Here is a 19,302-nt window from a genome sequence, read left to right on the forward strand (position 1 = left end):
GAGAGTTTGGAAAAAGTATTATTATAAATTAAATGTTAAAATTCCAATTTGGGCTATTCCGGAACATGCAATACAAGGAATTACAAGGGGAGTTAAACTGAAAGGGATTGTTTATAAGGATTTGCTTATTGCAAGAGGACAGGACTGGCAATTTAAATCATTGGATGATTTGAAACAAGATAATATTCTCCAGTCCTGGCTTTTATATGGTCAGTTGGTGGAGAGGTGGCGTATAGATCAAAAGCTTGGTTTAACCTTGGAAGATGTGAACTTGATAAAGCAGATTAAAGATCAAAGTAGAGCTCATATCAGGAGAATTTATAGTGTTTTGATAGAATTTGATTCGGAAACAGAATTAGTTAAAGATTGTATGATTAAATGGGCACAAAATATCCAAGAACCAATTATGTTAGATACATGGGAGGTAATTTGGGTAAGAAATGTCAAGTTCTTGCATGTATCCAAATTTGCAGCCAAAATGTTGGAGATGTGGTAATTTAGATGCAACTTATTATCATATTTGGTGGACATGTAGGGATGTAAAGGCTTTTTGGATGAAGATTTGGTGGAATATTCAACAGATTTTTAAGAAAAAGATAAAATTTACACCGCAATTATTTTTACTGGGTATTATGGAAAATTTGGATCCTAAAGAAATGAATCTGATGTTGTATTGTATAACAGCAGCAAGATTACTGATTGCTCAAAACTGGAAGAAAGAGGTATTACCGACTATGGATGATTGGAGATCGAAGGTGTCATACTTTGCAGAAATGGCAAAAATTTCCGCATACTTGAAGAATCAATCTCAAGAAAAATTTATCTTGCTATGGAGAAGATGGATAGATTATATTAAGAGAAAGTATGAAGTGATTAATTATTATATAGCTTTTGAATAAATATTTTTCTTTTCTAATATTTTTTATATATTTAATATAATTTATATATATATATATTATATTCAAGTTTATTATTGTATGTTAGAGTTAAAATATGTTAATTTTGTTTGTATTATGAATGGATAGCTTAATTTAGACTTGGGATGTTATGTATTTATCCCTGTACTCAGTTCTGGGAAGTCCGGGTGGGGGGAGGGGGGAAGGGGATGAAGGGGTAGAATTATATAAAATTTGGTGTATTTATAAATATAATGTAAATGTTTGTCTTGAAGAAGAGGAGATGATCGGCTAGTACCCCTAAACTGGATCCGAGGTGGTGGAAAAGAAGGTGATGGGATGTGTAGGATAGTTGGAAAGGAGGAAAGAGGAGAGGTTGTGGTTAAAAGGGGGAGGAAGGAAGAGGGAAGTAGGTAGGAAGGTTGAGGGAGTGTGGATGCAGGGGGGGGACCGCCGATTATTTCTGAATACTTACTGAGTAGGCTTGTTATGTGTTTGTTTTTCTAATGAAATGCACCATATTTGTATTATTTGTTTATATGTTTATTTGAAAAATTAATAAAAAATTTGTAAAAAAAAAAAACATGGTTCTGTCTGGCCCATGGACCTACTTTGGAAACAGCAAAGGACTGGCCCACGGCACCTCGGCCTGGCCCAGGCTGACTGAGCACTGATCTACAACTTGGTGCCAGCTATCAAAGCTAGAACATGCTCAGCCTTAGATCCACAGGGCATCCCTGGAACCAGCAACAGGTGTCCCCACCCCACCCCCTGGGCGAGCAGGTGGAGTCCGGCATCCTTACTGGCTGTCTTGCCCCACAGGCTTACTTCAGCCCGGATGCTAGTGCTGGTTGTTTCCTGTGCGCACACCCAGAGGACGGGGCAGAGACAGCAGGGCAGTTCCTCGCTGGTTCCAGGGTTGCCCCGTGGATCTAAGGCTGAGCACATTCTGGCTTTGATGGACGCAACCAGGTTGTAGATCAGCGTCACCCCCCCACCAGCACCTCCATGGCCCACTTGCTGACCTAGCCTCGCAACCACGAGGCTTCCCTTTAACCGGGACCGCACATTAACTCAGAATACCTCATTAATCTTTTTTTTCTTTTGTGAAGCTACACTGAAAAATAAGTTTTTTTTAATCTCTTTATGAATGTTGATTCTGGAATAGCAAAAGGACTGAGCTAAGGGGAAAAATCAGCTGATTTGAAACCTGCCCAGCTCTTAAGAGCACTAAATTAATCTGATTAGAACATGAAGTGATAGAATTGCAGATAAAGTTTCAGCCTGATTGTTTATGGATGGACATAGCAAAGTTGATAAGAAAGAGATGTAGTGGATGTTGGATGGGGAGAAGAGAATGTTAGTGGAAGCTGAGGGAGGGGTTCCCTCCCTGTAGTTAACTGAATTTGTTAGTAAGAAGGAGAAGAGACTTATGGATAGTTTTGGAAGTTGGAAAGAAAGATTAATAGCAAAAGGGAAAAGGTTACTCACGTAAAGTTGAGAGAAGAGAACGCACATGGGAGGCTTAAATGATGCAGGCAGATACACAAAGGAAATGAATGTTGAAAGGGGGAGGAGTTATGTGTTTTGTTTTTGGCTGATCTTGTGGGATAGTACACAATGGCTGGACAGGTTGTGACATCTAGTGGTGGGGCCATTTCAATACAGGCCTCAACTCTGGAAAATTTGCCTTGTCCTGTTTGAAATGATGTATGGGAGGCTTTTGTTACATGAAGGTTCAAGAATGTCAATGAAGAAGAGAAGAATGTTACTCAGTATTTGCATAATCTGGTGCAGGTTTTGTTTTCTATTCCAGTACAGGCCCAGGCTGCCCTACCACCTGTCTCTGACCATTGTTCCTGGAGAGTGGGTTCAGGTGAAAGAACTATCACCTATAAGTACCAGTCCTGAGTGGTCCCAACCATGCCAAGTCTTCTTGATCTCAACTGCAGTGAGAGTGAATCAAGGCATGAGCCCATGGAAAGTCCCATCATTCCCTCTCCAGTGACAAGCTCCGCAGCTGGACGGTCTGAAAAGTGAAATTTTGAACTGCTTCGCCTGTTGAACTGTTTCCATCTAACTAGGAGAAAAACTTCAATGGACTGGAATACCCTGGAACTTGGGTTTGTAATATCTAGACTGTGTATTGCTACATTTTTTTTGCTGCTGTTTCCCTCACACCTTTCTTCAGACCATGGGTCAAATATTTAAAGGAACAAAAGGGAGTTATGTTTATAACAAGATTATGTATTCCACTTGCAAAGTGGGGGATAGGGTCATTTGTTATGCTTCTGTCAATACAGTAAAGCCCTACCAACAACTTCAAATCTAGACATATGGAAGGATGCACAGACTATAACATGAGACTTATGGCACTTATGGATAGTGCCAGAGTCTCCTTTGATGCACGTTAAACCTATTGACGATAATCAAGCTAAATGGACTAAGTATGGAGACAGGCTTATTCATTTAACACAAACTACATCCTACCCAACCTGGCACAATCAAAGGAAAATTCAATATAATTAAAGGAGTCAGCACTTCTCAGTGCAACATTGATTCCTGCAATTCGGTGTGCTTTGAGATAACCAGACCAGCAGACTTCTCAGCATCATTTGGACCAGCTATCAATTGAATTGGACATAAATATGGGTTCAGTTTGACACTATTATACCACCATCCCAGAAACATTTCCGAGTTTTTTATTCTTTTTAGGATGAACTGGAAACCACAATTGAAATTCCCTCAGTATCAAAGAATCTTTTTATTGATTTGGCCCAAAAGGATTGCTTCATCTCTAAATATGACTAACTGTTATATGTGTGTAGGTACTAACATGGGTGAATAATGACCTTGGGAAGCACGTGAATTAAATTTTACTGCCCTGATTAGTCAAAATCTCACTGGAAAAGCCACCAATAGACCCAACATGTGGACTCTGACCACTTCCATAGTGGGAAGCCTCTGTTTTAAAAACAGAAGGTTCTGGTAAAAACCTTGGGGAGACTTAGGTGTGAACATCTCTTGTAGGTGAGCACCTCAGTATCTTTTTGGTGGATTACCACCAATTCGGCCTAACCCCAAACTCCCATGGCAAACATTCCCCAACTGTCTACCTTATGGACCAATCTAACAGATGCCACACTCAACTGAACTGCCCCAGGTGGACCTACTACTTGGCAAGAAGATGGAATTTATAAGTTATAGGACTCTTGTTTATATGTTTAACAGAGTTGTTAGACTGCAAGCTGTATTAGAAATAATTACAAATCAAGGGCATTTAGAATAACATAATGCTGTTTTGCTTCTCTATATCAGGGCTTTTCAACCTTTTCACAGATTGTACCACTTTTAGGACATGACAATATTTGAGTACCACCAGTGCTTAGCAAGGTGTGAAAAACTTGATGACTACAAAAAGGGGGGATTTTGGGTTTTACTTATTAGATTCATTTGTTATTATAGAAATGGCTAGTTTATAATATTATGGAAAAGTAAAAAAAATGAGTTTCAATGTTAATGCTTCCTTCTACTGCAACAGAGGAAGTCTTTTCTTTTTCCCTTCTCCCCCTCACTTTCCCCCCTTTTTCCTCCCCACTGTGTCCTACTATTTGCTTTTGTATTTTTGTATTTTATTCTATAATCTAATAAAATATTACAAACTAGAAAAAAAGAAAAAAAGAACCAGTTTTAATTTCTTTGGTGGCTGTTCCTTTGCTGAATCACTTTCCCTTTGCATTGACAAATGTATGATGAATTTATCCATGTTTATTAATATGCACCACTACCAGCTAGTTCAGGGGTCTTCAAACCTGGCACTTATAGGACTTGTGGACTTCAACTCCCAGAATTCCTCAGCCCTCATGGCTGGTTGAGGAATTCTGGGAGTTGAAGTCCACAGGTCTTAAAGTTGCTAAGTTTGTAGACTCCCTAGCTAGCTGGTCGGCCCTTCTTCTTCTCAGCTCTTCCACAGTAAGAATGCACCCCCCCAATCCCTCCCTGTACCCTTAAGGACACAGGAATCAAGTACAAAGCAAGAAAGGCTCACAAAATAAGCCTCCGTTTCCCCCCCCCCTTTTAAGCTGCCTCAGGCGTGTCAGGTGTCACAATGTTGCAATCCTAGATTGAAAGGCTCTGGCAATTGCAAACAGCTTTAGCTTTAAATTAAGCCTATTTACCTTCAAAGAAAACTTTATAAAAGCCATAGACACACTCAATTAAAGGGGGTAATATTAATTTCATTTGTTTAAAGGGATTAAACCTTTCCTGTTGTCTTTTTTCCCCTTCCCCCACCCAAACCACCTCTTTTTATAGCCTCTCCTCTCCTCCCCCCTTTTCTTTAGTTCACCTCCAGCTCTGAGCTGCTTCCGGAAACACCAATCAGCTGGAGCCAATCAGCTGGAGCCCTGCTGGCTCCTGGAGCTTTTGCCCAGTCCAGACAGTCATGCAGCTGCAGCTGCCTCTCCCTCAGGCTGCTTAGGCTCATTCCCCTCCCCTGCTACACTTGGCTAGCAGTCGCGTACCACCTGCCAAGTGGCAAAGTACCACAGGTGGTACGCGTACCACCAGTTGAAAAGCCCTGCTCCATACTATGCTTGCGCAGGAACCTCCATTAACCCGAGGAGAGAAGTACACGTATAGAAAAGAAAATTAATTGGTTAAAATAACACTACAAAATTAAAGGGGGTATGGCTTTCCTTTTACATGCTGCTGCCTGTGTGTGTGTGTGGAGGAAATACACCCAGCTTCTTCAGAAACCTGGACAGCTGCCATGGACACTAGCTGGTTTGGAGAGATCTTTGGTGATTGGCGAAGGGAAAATTTTCTGGTTATGTTAGCATTTATAGAGGGTTTTTTTTGGTTTTGCCATATTTGATTCCTGTTATCCAAACAACAGTTACTTCTACCATCTTGGGGATGAAGGTCATAGCATCCTCTGTAAGTAGTGATAAATCCCGTAAGCCAGCAAAGGTCCTGATTATCATCGCAATAACAAAGGAATATACGTGATTGGTCACCAAGTAACAGAAAGCATTCTGTTACAAAAATTAAAGGGGGGAATGAAGGGTTCTGGAACAAAGGGAAATTGTTTAGTCTAACTGTTGCTTTCTTGCTTTTTGTAATCGGCTTTTGCACCAGGGAAATTTCATGCAAGTGTGGGAAACATGTACATGGATTGGATATACTAAAGGAGGGAATAAGGGAATGTACATGAATGATTGATGTCTTCTTTATAATGTAATGGCTCTGTTGCCTGATTTTCATTGGCTAACAAAGTTTATAAAGCAATGCTACCAAATTTCTAAGATGTGGCACTTCTGGATGTAACTCTGCCAGCGTTCTAGATTGTTGGCCACCCAGCTGCTTAATTTGATCAAACAAAGTGCTCCTTGATCAAGAAGTCTCTGCTTGGGTTATCTGATTAGATTGATATGGTATCTCAAGTTTAAGTAAGGGACTGGGAACTCAAGGAAGGAAGGAAGGAAGGAAGGAAGGAAGGAAGGAAGGAAGGAAGGAAGGAAGGAAGGAAGGAAGGAAGGAAGGCAGGAAGGAAGAAAGAAAGAAAGAAAGAAAGAAAGAAAGAAAGAAAGAAAGAAAGAAAGAAAGAAAGAAAGAAAGAAAGAAAGAAAGATTATAATGAGAGGGAGGAAGGGTTTGAGGGAAGTCCTGCCTTAGCACTTGGCCACGAGCAACCCTGCTGCCCTTTCACCATCCCCTTGTCTTCTCCTCATCATTTCTCCTGGTGGTCTCCCATCCTATTGCTGAGGATGCTTTGGTTACAAAGCCGGGTCTCCTTGCAGGGAGAGAGAGTGGGCCTCCCTCTGACCCACATATTTTGCCCTCCTGCACACACTATGAGCAAATATACATAAATTTCATATATATGTGGAAAAGGTAAGGGAAAAGAAGGAATTTTTTATCATCTTTAGTGGACTTGTGACAAAGCAAATAAATATTGAGGCTAGATTTACATTTTAATGCAAAAGATTCCTAACATGAATGTAAAATCAAAACCAGAGATTTTTCTTTTAGGACTATTACACAAGGAACTTACAACAAATGTGGAACTTTGTTGTATGCTGACTGCAGTGAGAATTCTTTATGCAGAAACAATGGAAAGATACAACAATCCCAACAATAGAAGAACAGATGCAAAAATTGATGGAGTTAGCAGAGATGGCTAACTGCTGTAATTAAAAAGAATATATCCAGTTTTGTTTCTATTTGGAAACTGCTTCTAGACTTTGTGCTCGATACAGAAAAAAATAAAATTCTGATTTTGGGATTTATTGATCAGATAAATTTGTTGTTGTAGAAATAAATAATATATATTAAGTATGTAAAAGTAAAAAGTTGAGTCTGTATTTCATTATTTTTATTCTACTGCATTGAAAAATGTTGGAAGTTAAGGCTTTTCTTGCTTCTCTTTTCTCTTACTCAACATTTCTCTTTTCACCTCTTTCCCTCCCCCATTTCACCATTATCTTTGTGTCATTTATATTGTGATAATGATATGATGATATGGTATCTTGTAATATAATAAATATGAAATAACATATGATATATTATTATATATTATATGATATATGATATTATATATTAAATATAATACAATATAAATCTGAATATAAGACAACATAATTATATGTTTACCAAAAAGCAACAGGAATAGGATCACCCAAGCAACAATTTTCTGAGTACAGCTCCCACTAAAAACAACAGAAAACAACAAAAATCAAGAATTAATCTCACAATATTTTAGTCCCAAATCCTTAAAATCCCATTCTGATATTCTACCTTAATCTTCTGTTTGCTTAATTGGTTCTGTAGGATAGAGTTTCCAGAATAAAAAGATGCAAGAGATTATTAAAAGTAGTCCTCAACCTACGATCACAATTGACCCCCAAATTTCCATTGCTAAGTGAGACATTTAAGTGAATTTTGCCCCATCTTACAATCTTTCTTGCCACAGTTGTTAAATGAATCACTACAGTTGTCAAGTTAGTAATACGGTTGTTCAGTGAATCTTGTTTCCCTATTGATTTTGCTTGTCAGAAGCTTGCAAAAGGTGATCACATGACAATAGGTTTCTGCAGCCGATATAAATATGAGCCGGTTGTCAAGCATCCAAAATTTGATCATGTGACCAAGGGGATGCTGCAATGGTCATATAAAAATTGGTCATCAACTTTTTTCAGTGTCATTGTAACTTAGAATGGTCACTAAACAAATTGTTTTAAGTCGAGGACTACCTGTACATAAACAGGTGGTTGCAAGGATCACTGATATCTATGTATAGATCTGCTGCTCTGCCTTTCTGCATCGCAGGAAAACTGCTAGAAAGAAAATCAAAAATTCTCATTCTATTGTATGTGACCTTATATTTATTTTAAATGAGAAAAAGTTCAGTTACTGAAATTGTATAACTCATGTCCATCCTCTGAATAAATCTTGGTAAAGAGACTCTGATAATTATAGTACATTTGGAAAGAATCACTACTAACTTTCAGTGATTCTGGGTACAAAAATATATTTGCTGTTTTCTAGTGATTATCTAGATTTTTTTCTGACCTGCATCTGCTTTATTTTAAAAATCTGGCTGTATGTGTTCATGAAGATGTGTGCCACCATCTTTGTGCTAAGTGCTAATTAAGAAAAAGGGAATCCTGAATTTTTTAGAGCACTATTTCCCAATTGTGGCAATTTCCTGAATTTCAGCTCCTGAAATTCCTCAATCCAAAGGTTTGTCCAAGAGCAAATTTCTTGTGCAAAGCAATAGATACTGGGCAACTAGGCTTCATTGGGCTTTCTTTGTAATGGACAATTATGTAACTATATTGATATTTTAAATGGCCCAATTGACTAACACAATATTACTAACACTAGGATCTCCAATTGGGTACCTTTTTGGTTGTAGGTATCATCTTCTTACTTCACTTTTTACATTCCAAAATATAATTTCAAAACAGTATAAAAAAGTAAATTGTTATGCTAAAAGCGAAGCTCAGTCTCCATAATCTTTTTCCCTTGGATTCCATACAGAAGTTTATAGCTATTCTTACTTTTTTAAAGTGACTGGCAGTGGCCCAATGCTTTCTTTGTATATATGTATTTCCTTACTTTCTTATACATATGCATTTCAGGAAGATCTGAAGAACATTAACTTCAAATGGAAGGATGCAGAAAGTGTAGCTGCACACCAAAAACTGTGAAGTACACTTGTAGCTCAATGTGCTTAGCACAGGATGTGATAATAACATGTACTTCCTGCCACAGCAGTCATTTCCTTTGAATATCCATGACTCACAAATTGTTCAATGCAGCCAGTTGGACCAGAAATGTACTAGAGTAGCTATCCAGCATAAGATTTGGCTTGCTTGAAAGCATCTGTTAACACAAGGATAATGGTGGACACCAATGGAAACTTTCCTCTAATACAAAAAGCAAATCCCAATTCCTGTCCATACAAAAGGCTTTTCCTTACTAACAGGTGATAGCCATCCATTATCTTTAACTGAGAAAAAAATGGTGACTATTCACTTATAGTGATAATGGTAAATGTTTAGTCTTATTTGCTTAGAAAATGGTACTATATGTTTCAAAGAAACTTTAAGCAATTCTTTCCTTCCAAGCACCAAATGGCAACGGAATACAAATAAATATTATCCTTAAATTATATTCAGATTTATTCTAGATAGTGTTTTTATTAATATTAAAAGAAAAAATGCAAATTAGTTCTGAAATTATTACTGATATGATTTTTGGATTTCCAGTAGTAGAGGGTGAAAACAGGACTTGAAAAATAGCATGATTGCTAACAAAAACAAATTAAAAAATTTAAAACCATTGGATAGTCATAATTCATTCTTCAAAAAAAATTCTTGATCTACTTTACCTTGATATAACGGAGAAGAGTTTTTTCATTAAGCAGAATGGAGTTATTAGGCTTAGAACTATCAAATTATAGATCAGTCTGAGCATACTTTCTGGAAAAATACATAGAAGGATACAATCAAAATACAATATATGATTAGAATGACCTCAAAATAGATAAAAGTTCCATGCACTCTATGGGTATAATTATTAGACAAGTTGTATTTTGGAGGAATAATTTTCTAATTGAACAACTACAGTGCTCTCAGTCAATCCAAAATGCTAATAAACCTCAAACCTGAATATTTAATAAAGTATAAGTGAAGTTTTGGTTTTCTTAGGAGAATATCTATGTATGCACAATTATTGGGCAACTATTAGTGTGCAGAATTATCATGCAACTAAATGAAAAATGAAAATTTGTCTATCTCACTCATTTATTTGCATCTATTAAAGTGAGAATAATAAATAAACAACTCAAAATGTACAAATAATTTCTAACATTTCAAAAAAAAAATCAATGACCAATATAGCCTCCCTTCTTTTCAATAACAGTCATAAGCCTTCCATTCATAGAGTCAAAGGGCCTGGAGCAAATCATCCAACAAAGAGAACCAGTGGCTATGAGAAATTGGTGGTAACAGAATCTGTGGAGGGGAGAAACACAGCAGCAGAATCAGTGGAGGGGCAATCGTAGCAGCAGCAGAGATGGGCAGCAGAGTAGCAGCAGAGGCGCATTGAGTTAGAGAGCTCTGATCTCTAAAGCTGAGTGGCTGGCTGAGCAGAGCAGACCAGATAGCAGAGCTGAGCCAACTGGAAAGGCCTGACCAGAGCAGAGACAAGGCCAAAAAGACCCAAGTACCGAAAGACAGAACGGAACTGCAGAGAAAACGACTACAGGCCACGGCACTGAACAATGGAAGTGAAGGCAACAATTAAGTTTGAGGAAGGGAGGAAAGACCCCAGTAGAAAATTAAAAATAAATACAGGACAGAAAAATAAAAGATAAATAAATAGTCAAGTAATGACAAGAGTGGAACATTAGAAATCGATGAAAATACGATTAATAAAGAGGCAAATTTTAACAAGGCAAATCTTAAATAATAAGGTAGGGAAAAATTGGAGCTCAAAAACTTTTTTAAAATAAAGGGAAGAAAAGGATAAATAAAACTAATATAATAGTAAGAAAGTTAAATAAATAACAAGGTAGAAAAAGAAGCATATTTCTTTCTCTTGGAAGTTTTGGTTGGTGACTATTTCAACTAGACAACAAATCCCACATATGCAATATATGTTCCACGTATGTGCTTATGCCCAAAGAACACCCAAATTATACATGTATTAAATGTAAACTATGCAAACTACTACCATGTTTCCCCAAAAATAAAACCTAGTCTCATTTTTTTTGCCTCCAAAAGAGGCACAAGATCTTATTTTCAGGGGGGGTCTTTTCCACTCACCTTGTGGTGATGGCACCGACAACCCCACCCAGCCAGCCCACTTCTTCTGCAGCCGAAGGAACAGTTTCATTCTGCAGCTGAGAATGGAGCTAAGGCCTGCATTTCACTATCAAAGGCCTTTCTGGAAGGCTTGTACAGCCAAGAACTGAGCTATGGATTGAATCCATAGCTCAGTTATCGGCTGCACAGGCCTTCCGGAAAGGCCTCTGATTGTGAAATGCAGGCCCAAGTTCCATTCCCAGCTGCACAATGAAGCAGCTACTTCGGTTGCAGAAGAAATGGGCCAGCAAGGCAAGTATTGATCCATGGGAGGCCTGGCTACAATGGTAAGCTCCATCCCAGCCCTAGCTGGGTTTTTAGGCATGCGCCTCACTCCAAAACTAGGGGTTATTTTGGGGAAAGGGCTTATATTACGCCCACCCTCCAAAATCAATCTAGGTCTTACTTTCAGGGAAACATGATAGAAGAAAAAGTAAGGGATCTAGAGGCAACTCTAGCTAAACTCCAACCTATGAAAGAAAGCTATACCCAAACCAAAACAAACAATGGACAAATAACTCCCAGAGGATTTGACCCTACTGATAAACCCTTGGAGGAAGACAAAAAGAGATATGTCACACATAGAAGGAAATACAATAATCAAAGGAAGCAGCATCATACATCTAACAAATCCCTACTGCCCAATCTAACCCAGCCAGAAGCAGCCCCATTAAAACTGAGCAATTGATTTCTCCCCCTAGATGGAAATACACAGACCCACAACCTACCCCTCAAAGAAAACAGGCAGACACCTACCAAAGAAACATCAAATATCCCTAAAAAAGAGAGATCAACAAACACACCTGAGACAAACAGAAAAACACCTCAGACTGCACCCCCCCCCCAAAAAAAAGAAGGTGAATGCTGGTGATAGGAGATTCTATTCTCAAAGGAACAGAATCAGCCATCTGCAGACCGGACATACAATCCAGGGAGGTATGTTGCCTCCCTGGAGCAAAAATCAAATACGTGACTGAGAACCTCACCAAAATAATTAGGCCCACAGATTACTACCCTCTCTTACTCCTTCACATTGGGATGAATGACACAACAAAGAACCTGAGCACAATACTGAGAGACTATAAGCAACTAGGCAATAAAGTTAAGGAGCTAGGAGCACAAGTAGTGTTCTCATCAGTACTCCCAATGAAAGGCCAACACCCATTGAGGGGAAAAAGGAATTCTAGAAATAAACCAGTGGCTAAAGGATTGGTGTCACCAAGAAAATTCAGAATAAGACTGGCCCAACTCATTAGAAGGGCTTTAAACTCAAATTGATGGGTAAGGGTGACCAATCATTAGAATCTCACACAAAACCAATCATAAATCCTAAGAAAATAAATCAAATAAAGAAGTAGGGAGTGATGAGAAAAAAGAAAAAATCAAACAACAATAAGGAGATCCAGGAAACATACCTGTGGACAGACATAAAAATCTTAAATCTTTATATACTAATGCTCAAAGCTTGGGGAAAAAACAGGGTGAACTAGAAGCAATAGTACACGAGGGTGGGTATGATACAATTGGCATTACTGGTGGAATGAAGCCCTTGACTGGAATGGACTGATGGATGGATACAAGTTGTTCAAAAGAAACAGAACTACAAAAAGAGAAGGAGTTGCACTATATGTAAGAGAATACTACAGAAATGCACATGTTCAAAGATAAAAGCCCTCCAGAATCCTTATCGGTCAATATAAAAAGAAAAAAAGTGACATTGCCATAGAGGTATACTATAGGCCAGGGCTTTTCAACTGGTGGTATGCATACCATCTGTGGTACTTTGCCACTTGGCAGGTGGTATGCGACTGCTAGCCAAGTGTAGCAGGGGAGGGGAATGAGCCTAAGCAGCCTGAGGGAGAGGCAGCTGCAGCTGCATGACTGTCTGGGCTGGGCAAAAGCCCCAGGAGCCAGCAGGGTTCCAGCTGATTGGCGTTTCCAGAAGCAGCTTGGAGCTGAAGGTGAACTGAAGAAAAAGGGGGGAGGAAAAAAGGGGGGAGGAGAGGAGAGGCTATAAAAGGAGGTGGTTTGGGTGGGGGAAGGGAAAAAGACAACAATTTTGTAGTGTTATTTTAACCAATTAATTTTCTTTTCTACACGTGTACTTCTCTCCTCGGGTTAATGGAGGTTCCTGCGCAAGCATAGTATAGCAGGGCTTTTCAACTGGTGGTACACGTACCACCTGTGGTACTTTGCCACTTGGAAGGTGGTACGCGACTGCTAGCCAAGTAGCAGGGGAGGGGAATGAGCCTAAGCAGCCTGAAGAAGAGGCAGCCAGGAGAGGAGAGGCCATAAAAGGAAGTGGTTTGGGTGGGGGAAGGGAAAAAAAGAGAACAGGAAAGGTTTAATCCCTTTAAACAAATGAAATTAATATTACCCCCTTTAATTGAGTCTGTCTATGGCTTTTAGAAAGTTTTCTTTGAAGGTAAATAGGCTTAATTTAAAGCTAAAGCTGTTTGCAATTGCCAGAGCCTTTCAATCTAGGATTGCAACATTGCGACACCTGACACACCTGAAGCAGCTTAAAAGGGGGGGAACGGAGGCTTATTTTGTGAGCCTTTCTTGCTTTGCACTTGATTCCTGTGTCTTTAAGGGTACAGGGAAGGGATTGGGGGGGTGCATTCTTACTGTGGAAGAGCTCAGAAGGGAGAGAGGAAGAAGGGCCAACCAGCTAGCTAAGGAGTCTACAAACTTAGCAACTTTAAGACCTGTGGACTTCAACTCCCAGAATTCCTCAACCAGCCATGAGGGCTGAGGAATTCTGGGAGTTGAAGTTCACAAGTCTTATAAGTGCCAGGTTTGAAGACCCCTGAACTAGCTGGTAGTGGTACATATTAATAAACATGGATAAATTCATCATACATTTGTCAATGCAAAGGGAAAGTGATTCAGCAAAGGAACAGCCACCGAAGAAATTAAAACTGGTACTTTTTTTCTTTTTTTCTAGTTTGTAATATTTTATTAGATTATAGAATAAAACACAAAAGCAAATAGTAGGACACAGTGGGAGCTGCAAGGCTGTCAGGGCTCAGCAGAAGCGCCAGGATCAGTGCCAGGCTCCAGCTGCAGCTCGGCGCTGATCCTGATGCTTCTGAGCCCAGAAGAAGCGCCGATCAGCTGGAATGTTGCAGCATCTCCAGGGTCTTGTAATTTACATTCAGATGCTTGGCAACTGATTCATATTTATGACGGTCACAGTGTCCCAGGGTCATATGCAGTGACCAAACCTGCTGCAACCACCCAGCAGATGAGGGGGGAATAAAAACCAAACATCCCCCCATCCCACCCCCACTGCCAATCCTCAACAGAAATGCTCACAACAATGAAAACCTCAGACAGAAGGAAGAGTGCGGCCAGTCGGGCAGGCAGGTGTCTTGCTCGGCTGTGGCTTGGGGGGCACTTTTTTCAGTGTCATTGTAACTTCAAACAGTCATTAAGCGAACTGTTGTAAGTTGAGGACTACCTGTACTTCATCACTTTTTTCCTGTTGTTGGTTTTTTTTTGGTCATCAAGTTTTTGACACCTTGCTAGGCGACTGGTGGTACTCGGATATTGCCATATCCTAAAAGTGGTACAATGGGTGAAAAGGTTGAAAAGCCCTGCTATAGGCCACCCAACCAATCAGAAGAAATAAATGAACTTTTTGCCAACCAGTTAACAAATGTATGTAGGAAGCATACCACAGTAGTAATGGGAGACTTCAACTATCCAGATATCAACTGGGGGACAAACTCTGCAGTAAGTGGGAGATCAAACAGATTCCTAACCAACCTAGCTGACAACTTTGTCACCCAAAATGTGGAGGAGGGAACTAGAAGTAAAGCTATACTGGACCTAATTCTTACTAATAGAGAAGAAGTGATAGAGACAGTTGAAATTGCCAGAATCTTGGGTGAAAGTGACCATGTCATACTGGAATTCAATATAATGCAAACAACAAACAATAGAAAATAATCCAACCTGTATCTTAAACTTAATACTTAAACAATACTTAAACAACAAATGAACTCTGAAGATAGAAGACAAACAAGTGAAAGAAACAATGATAATATGGGCAAAAAAATTGGATATAATATAGAATTAGAGAAATCTCTGGGCAAGAAACTATAAACTGACAATGGCTATTTCGTATAAAGAAAACTGATATAAAATGTTCTATAGATGACATCTTCAACCTGTTATATTAGCAGAAGACAAGCTCAGGATTCAAAAAGGTCTTGACAAACTGGAACAATGGGCCCTATCCAACAAAATGAGTTTTAATATGGAGAAAAGCAAAGTTTTACATTTAGGTAGGAAAAGTACAGATTAGGTGAGACCTGGCTCAAAAACAGTAACTGTGAGAGGGACCTTGGAGTCCTAGTGGATGAACACTTGACTATGAGCCAAGCAATCTGCAGCAGCAGCCAAAAAAGCTAATACAATCATGGGTTGCATAAATAAAAGCATATGTTAGGGACTGTCTCTCGGTTTGTTAGGGTGTTTCCCATAGAACCTTTTGATAAGTCTGTCGGCTTTCACGTCGCTAGCTTTTACCCAAGTGGCTTCAGACAGCGAGTATCCCTTCCATTGTACTAGGTACTGCAATTTTCCTTTAAAAATTCTACAATCAAGAATACGCTTTACTTCATAGTAAGTCTGACCCGCTACCATGAGGGGTCCGGGTGCCTTCTTAGAGGAAGGTCTTAAAGTGGATCCCCGAAAAGGTTTCAATAAGCTGCAATGGAAGACAAGGTGAACTCTCCCTAAAAGCCTAGGGAGTTTTAATTCTACTGTGACTGAGTTGATGATCTTTACAATGGGGAAAGGCCCCAAGAATTTCGTCCTAATTTCTTGCTGGGTAATTTGAGGTGTAAATATTTAGTCGACAGATAACCCTTTTCCCCAACTGGAATGTTCTTTGAGGAGCCCTCTTTTTATCTGCCTGCTTTATATAGTTCTCAGAAATCTTTTTTAAAGCAGTTTTCATGGCTCTTCAAACTTTTTCCTACCCCCTTACCCATTGATCAAGTGTTTGAGAAGCGGAGGGTACTTGAGGGTATTCAGGTATTGGGCTGAACTCTTTTCCTATGGCTACTCTGAAAGGCGTGAAGCCAATGCTGCTGTGAACAGAGTTATTGTAAGCCACCTCTGCAAAAGGGAGGAGGTCGGTCCAGTTGGTTTGTCGGTAGGAAACATAGCAGCTGAGATATTGCTCCACCATCTTGTTAGAGGATTCTGTGGCCTCATTAGTAGATGGGTGAAAAGCAGATGATAGACCAGTGATGGCGAACCTTTTAGAGACTGAGTGCCCAAAAACTGGCTCCACCCCCACTCCACCCCCTGTCCTGCCCCCACCCCTCCTGCTGGCAAGGCCACTCACCACCTCCAGGGTCTGCCACAGATCGCCCAGACAGCCAGCAGCACTATTGCGGCCACACCCTTTGCCCGCACCCCACAGCATCAACTGTGCGCGATGGGGTGTGAGGGCAGAGTTTTGTCTATGCTGTCTTTGGGGACTGCCATTCAATTACAGCTTTCACTTTGGCTGGGTCCATTGCAATGCCTTCGTTGGAAATTCTATAGCCAAGATAATCTAATCAGGCCTGGTGAAATTCACATTTTGACAGTTTGACATAAAGCTTGGCATTCAATAGTTTCTTTAATACTTCTCTCACCAGCTTTATATGATCAGTAATATTCGTGCTGTATATCAGGATGTCATCAAGATACACCAGAACCCCTTCATATAAATGATCATGTAGGACCTCATTAATCAACTGCATGAATACGGCTGTGGCTTCCTGTAGCCCAAATGGCATGACTTTGAACTGATAGCTCCCCATGGGCAGTTGAAGGCAGTCTTCCACTCATCTCCCTCCTTTATCCTCCCCTTAGCCAGGTGGATTAGTAAATCCTTTAGGAGGGGGAGGGGATATTTATTTTCCATACTCACTGCCTTCAGAGATTTATAATCAATGCAGAGATGAAGAGATCCATCTTTTTTATTATTTAAACAATACAGGGGCATCCACAGCAGATTTGGCCCATTCAATGAATCCCCTCGCTAGGTTTTTATCCATGTATTGCTGCATCTCCTCCATTTCGAGGGAGGACATAGCGTACATTCTCAGGCATGGGAGTTTGGCTCCCGGCAACAGTTCGATGGAGCAATCATTGGGTCGGTGAGGAGGTAGGGCATCACATTCTTTCTCACTAAATGCCTCCGCTAGGTCCCAGTACTCGCTGGGGATGAGTGGCTCACCTGGTGGCGGTGAGGCAGCCATATGCGCTTGCTCGTTGGGTGGGCTAAAGTTTCCTGTAACATCTGTTGAATCAATGGGGGGCTTGGGCCCTATAGGTAGCCTCACAGTTCTCATTCCTTTCTCCCACCAGATAAACAGCTTCCATTTGTCCAACCAGGCTAATCCTAGGATCACAGCCTCAGTCATTTTTGGAGCCACCAGGAAGCAAATAAACTCCCAGTGCTCACCTATTTCTAAGCGTAAGGGCTCAGTTAATTGCGTGACTAAAGTCCCTCCCATCAGAGAGCCATCGGCTTGCTCAAACCTCACAGGTTTGGAGAGCAGTTTTGTTCGTATGCCCATTTTCATTGCAAATGGCAAGCTAATGACACACCAGGAGCATCCAGAATCAACTAGCACTTTTAAATCTACCTGTGCCCCTGACTTAGGGATTATGAGTTTGGCAGGTAGTGAGAAAGGTGGGACGTGTCGACTCACCATCGGGTTGTTCTCTCCTTCGTTGTCGCTGTCAAAAGAGGGTAGAGCGGGGGCGGGTCCAGCCTGGGTGCTGACATCCTCCTGTGTGGGGGATGTGACTTGGGCAACAGGTTCCTGTGTGATCCAGTTGGATTTCTCTCTCGTTGGCTGCTGGGCAGGTTTCTTTCTCGCTGCTGGTCCCGGTCTATTCTGCTGTTGGGGGTAGGGGACTGGGCAATTTGCTGCTCAATGTCCCTATTGTCCACATCAGAAGCACTTGATTGGCAGAACTGCAGGTGGTCTGGGATTTTCAGCAGCTGCAGCAGTTGGAGGTTTTTGGGGTGGTGGTTGCCATTTGGGTTGCTCTGGCCTTGACTCGGCTTCAGGTGGGGGAAGCTTCTTATAGCGGGCGAGCTGAACATCTAGTCTTACCGCTGTCTGGTACCACTCTTGCAGTTGATCAGGTACTGCTCGATAGATGCATGCCTGAGAGAGGTGGCAAATCCTGTCTAATCCTTCTTTGAAGTGATGGACTAGGGACTGCTCAGTCCACCTCTCTCTCCGACCGGCTATCTTGCGAAACTCTCGTACATACTCCAGAGTAGGCCTGCTGGCTTGCTTTATCTTATGCATCGTTCTTCCGTTTTGAGGGCAATGGATGGGTCCTCAAATCTTGTTCTTAGTCCTAGGAGAAAGAGATGGGGGTCTTCCAATGTCAGGGCTTGCTCGTTATATAAATTATTCAGCCATTCCCTCTAAGCTGGATGCAATCATGTTGACCACAGCGGCTGGGTCCAGGTAGAGATAGAAACAGCAGTTCAAATGAGAGCGCACTTGGTTGAGAAAAAAAATCAGCTTCTCTGGGTCCCCATCGAAGGTTGCTCTGAAGGTTGCTTATTATATGCTGCGGAAGATGGCGGACCTACCGGGGGTAGCTCCGTGACGAAGCGGAGTCCTCGGCAGAGATGGGGGCCTCTCGAGGGTCGAAGGCTTTGCCACGACCCCCAATTCAGGGAGCTGAGCTCGCCGGTAGCCTGTAGCCTGCCGGGTGACTCCCCGGTCTTCGGCTGGGTGGAGTCACCGGACGGAGGACTCGGCCCGGCGAGGAGTTGATTGATGGGGAAAAGGCCGCAGCCCGGCGGAGGATCTGGCCGGGACTCGGCCCGGCGGAAGACCTGGCCCGGATTCGGCCTTCGGGCCCAGCGAGAGCCCAGCGAGAGCGGAAGACCTGGCCCGGATTCGGCCTGCGGGCCCAGCGAGAGCGGAGGCCGCGACGGACTCGGACTCGGAGGCCGCGACGGACTCGGACTCGGCTTGCAACTCGGCCTGCAG

The 19,302-nt window shown here is 41.3% G+C and overlaps 1 protein-coding gene across 1 annotated transcript in view; it reads right to left on the bottom strand.

The window, feature by feature from the left end:
• Nucleotides 1-19,302, bottom strand: part of SUN3 (Sad1 and UNC84 domain containing 3) — a 77,599-nt gene that overhangs the window by 35,335 nt on the left and 22,962 nt on the right. Inside the window, exons 3-4 of the mRNA XM_029286880.1 lie at nucleotides 9,793-9,883; nucleotides 7,551-7,606 (exon numbers count right to left, since the gene is read on the bottom strand). Coding sequence (XP_029142713.1) covers nucleotides 7,551-7,606; nucleotides 9,793-9,883 — 147 coding nt within the window. The remainder of the gene's footprint in view (nucleotides 1-7,550; nucleotides 7,607-9,792; nucleotides 9,884-19,302) is intronic.

This window comes from Protobothrops mucrosquamatus, unplaced genomic scaffold (assembly GCF_001527695.2).
Source record: "Protobothrops mucrosquamatus isolate PMUCROS unplaced genomic scaffold, P.Mucros_1.0 scaffold_231, whole genome shotgun sequence".
Classification (NCBI taxonomy): Eukaryota; Metazoa; Chordata; class Lepidosauria; order Squamata; family Viperidae; genus Protobothrops; species Protobothrops mucrosquamatus.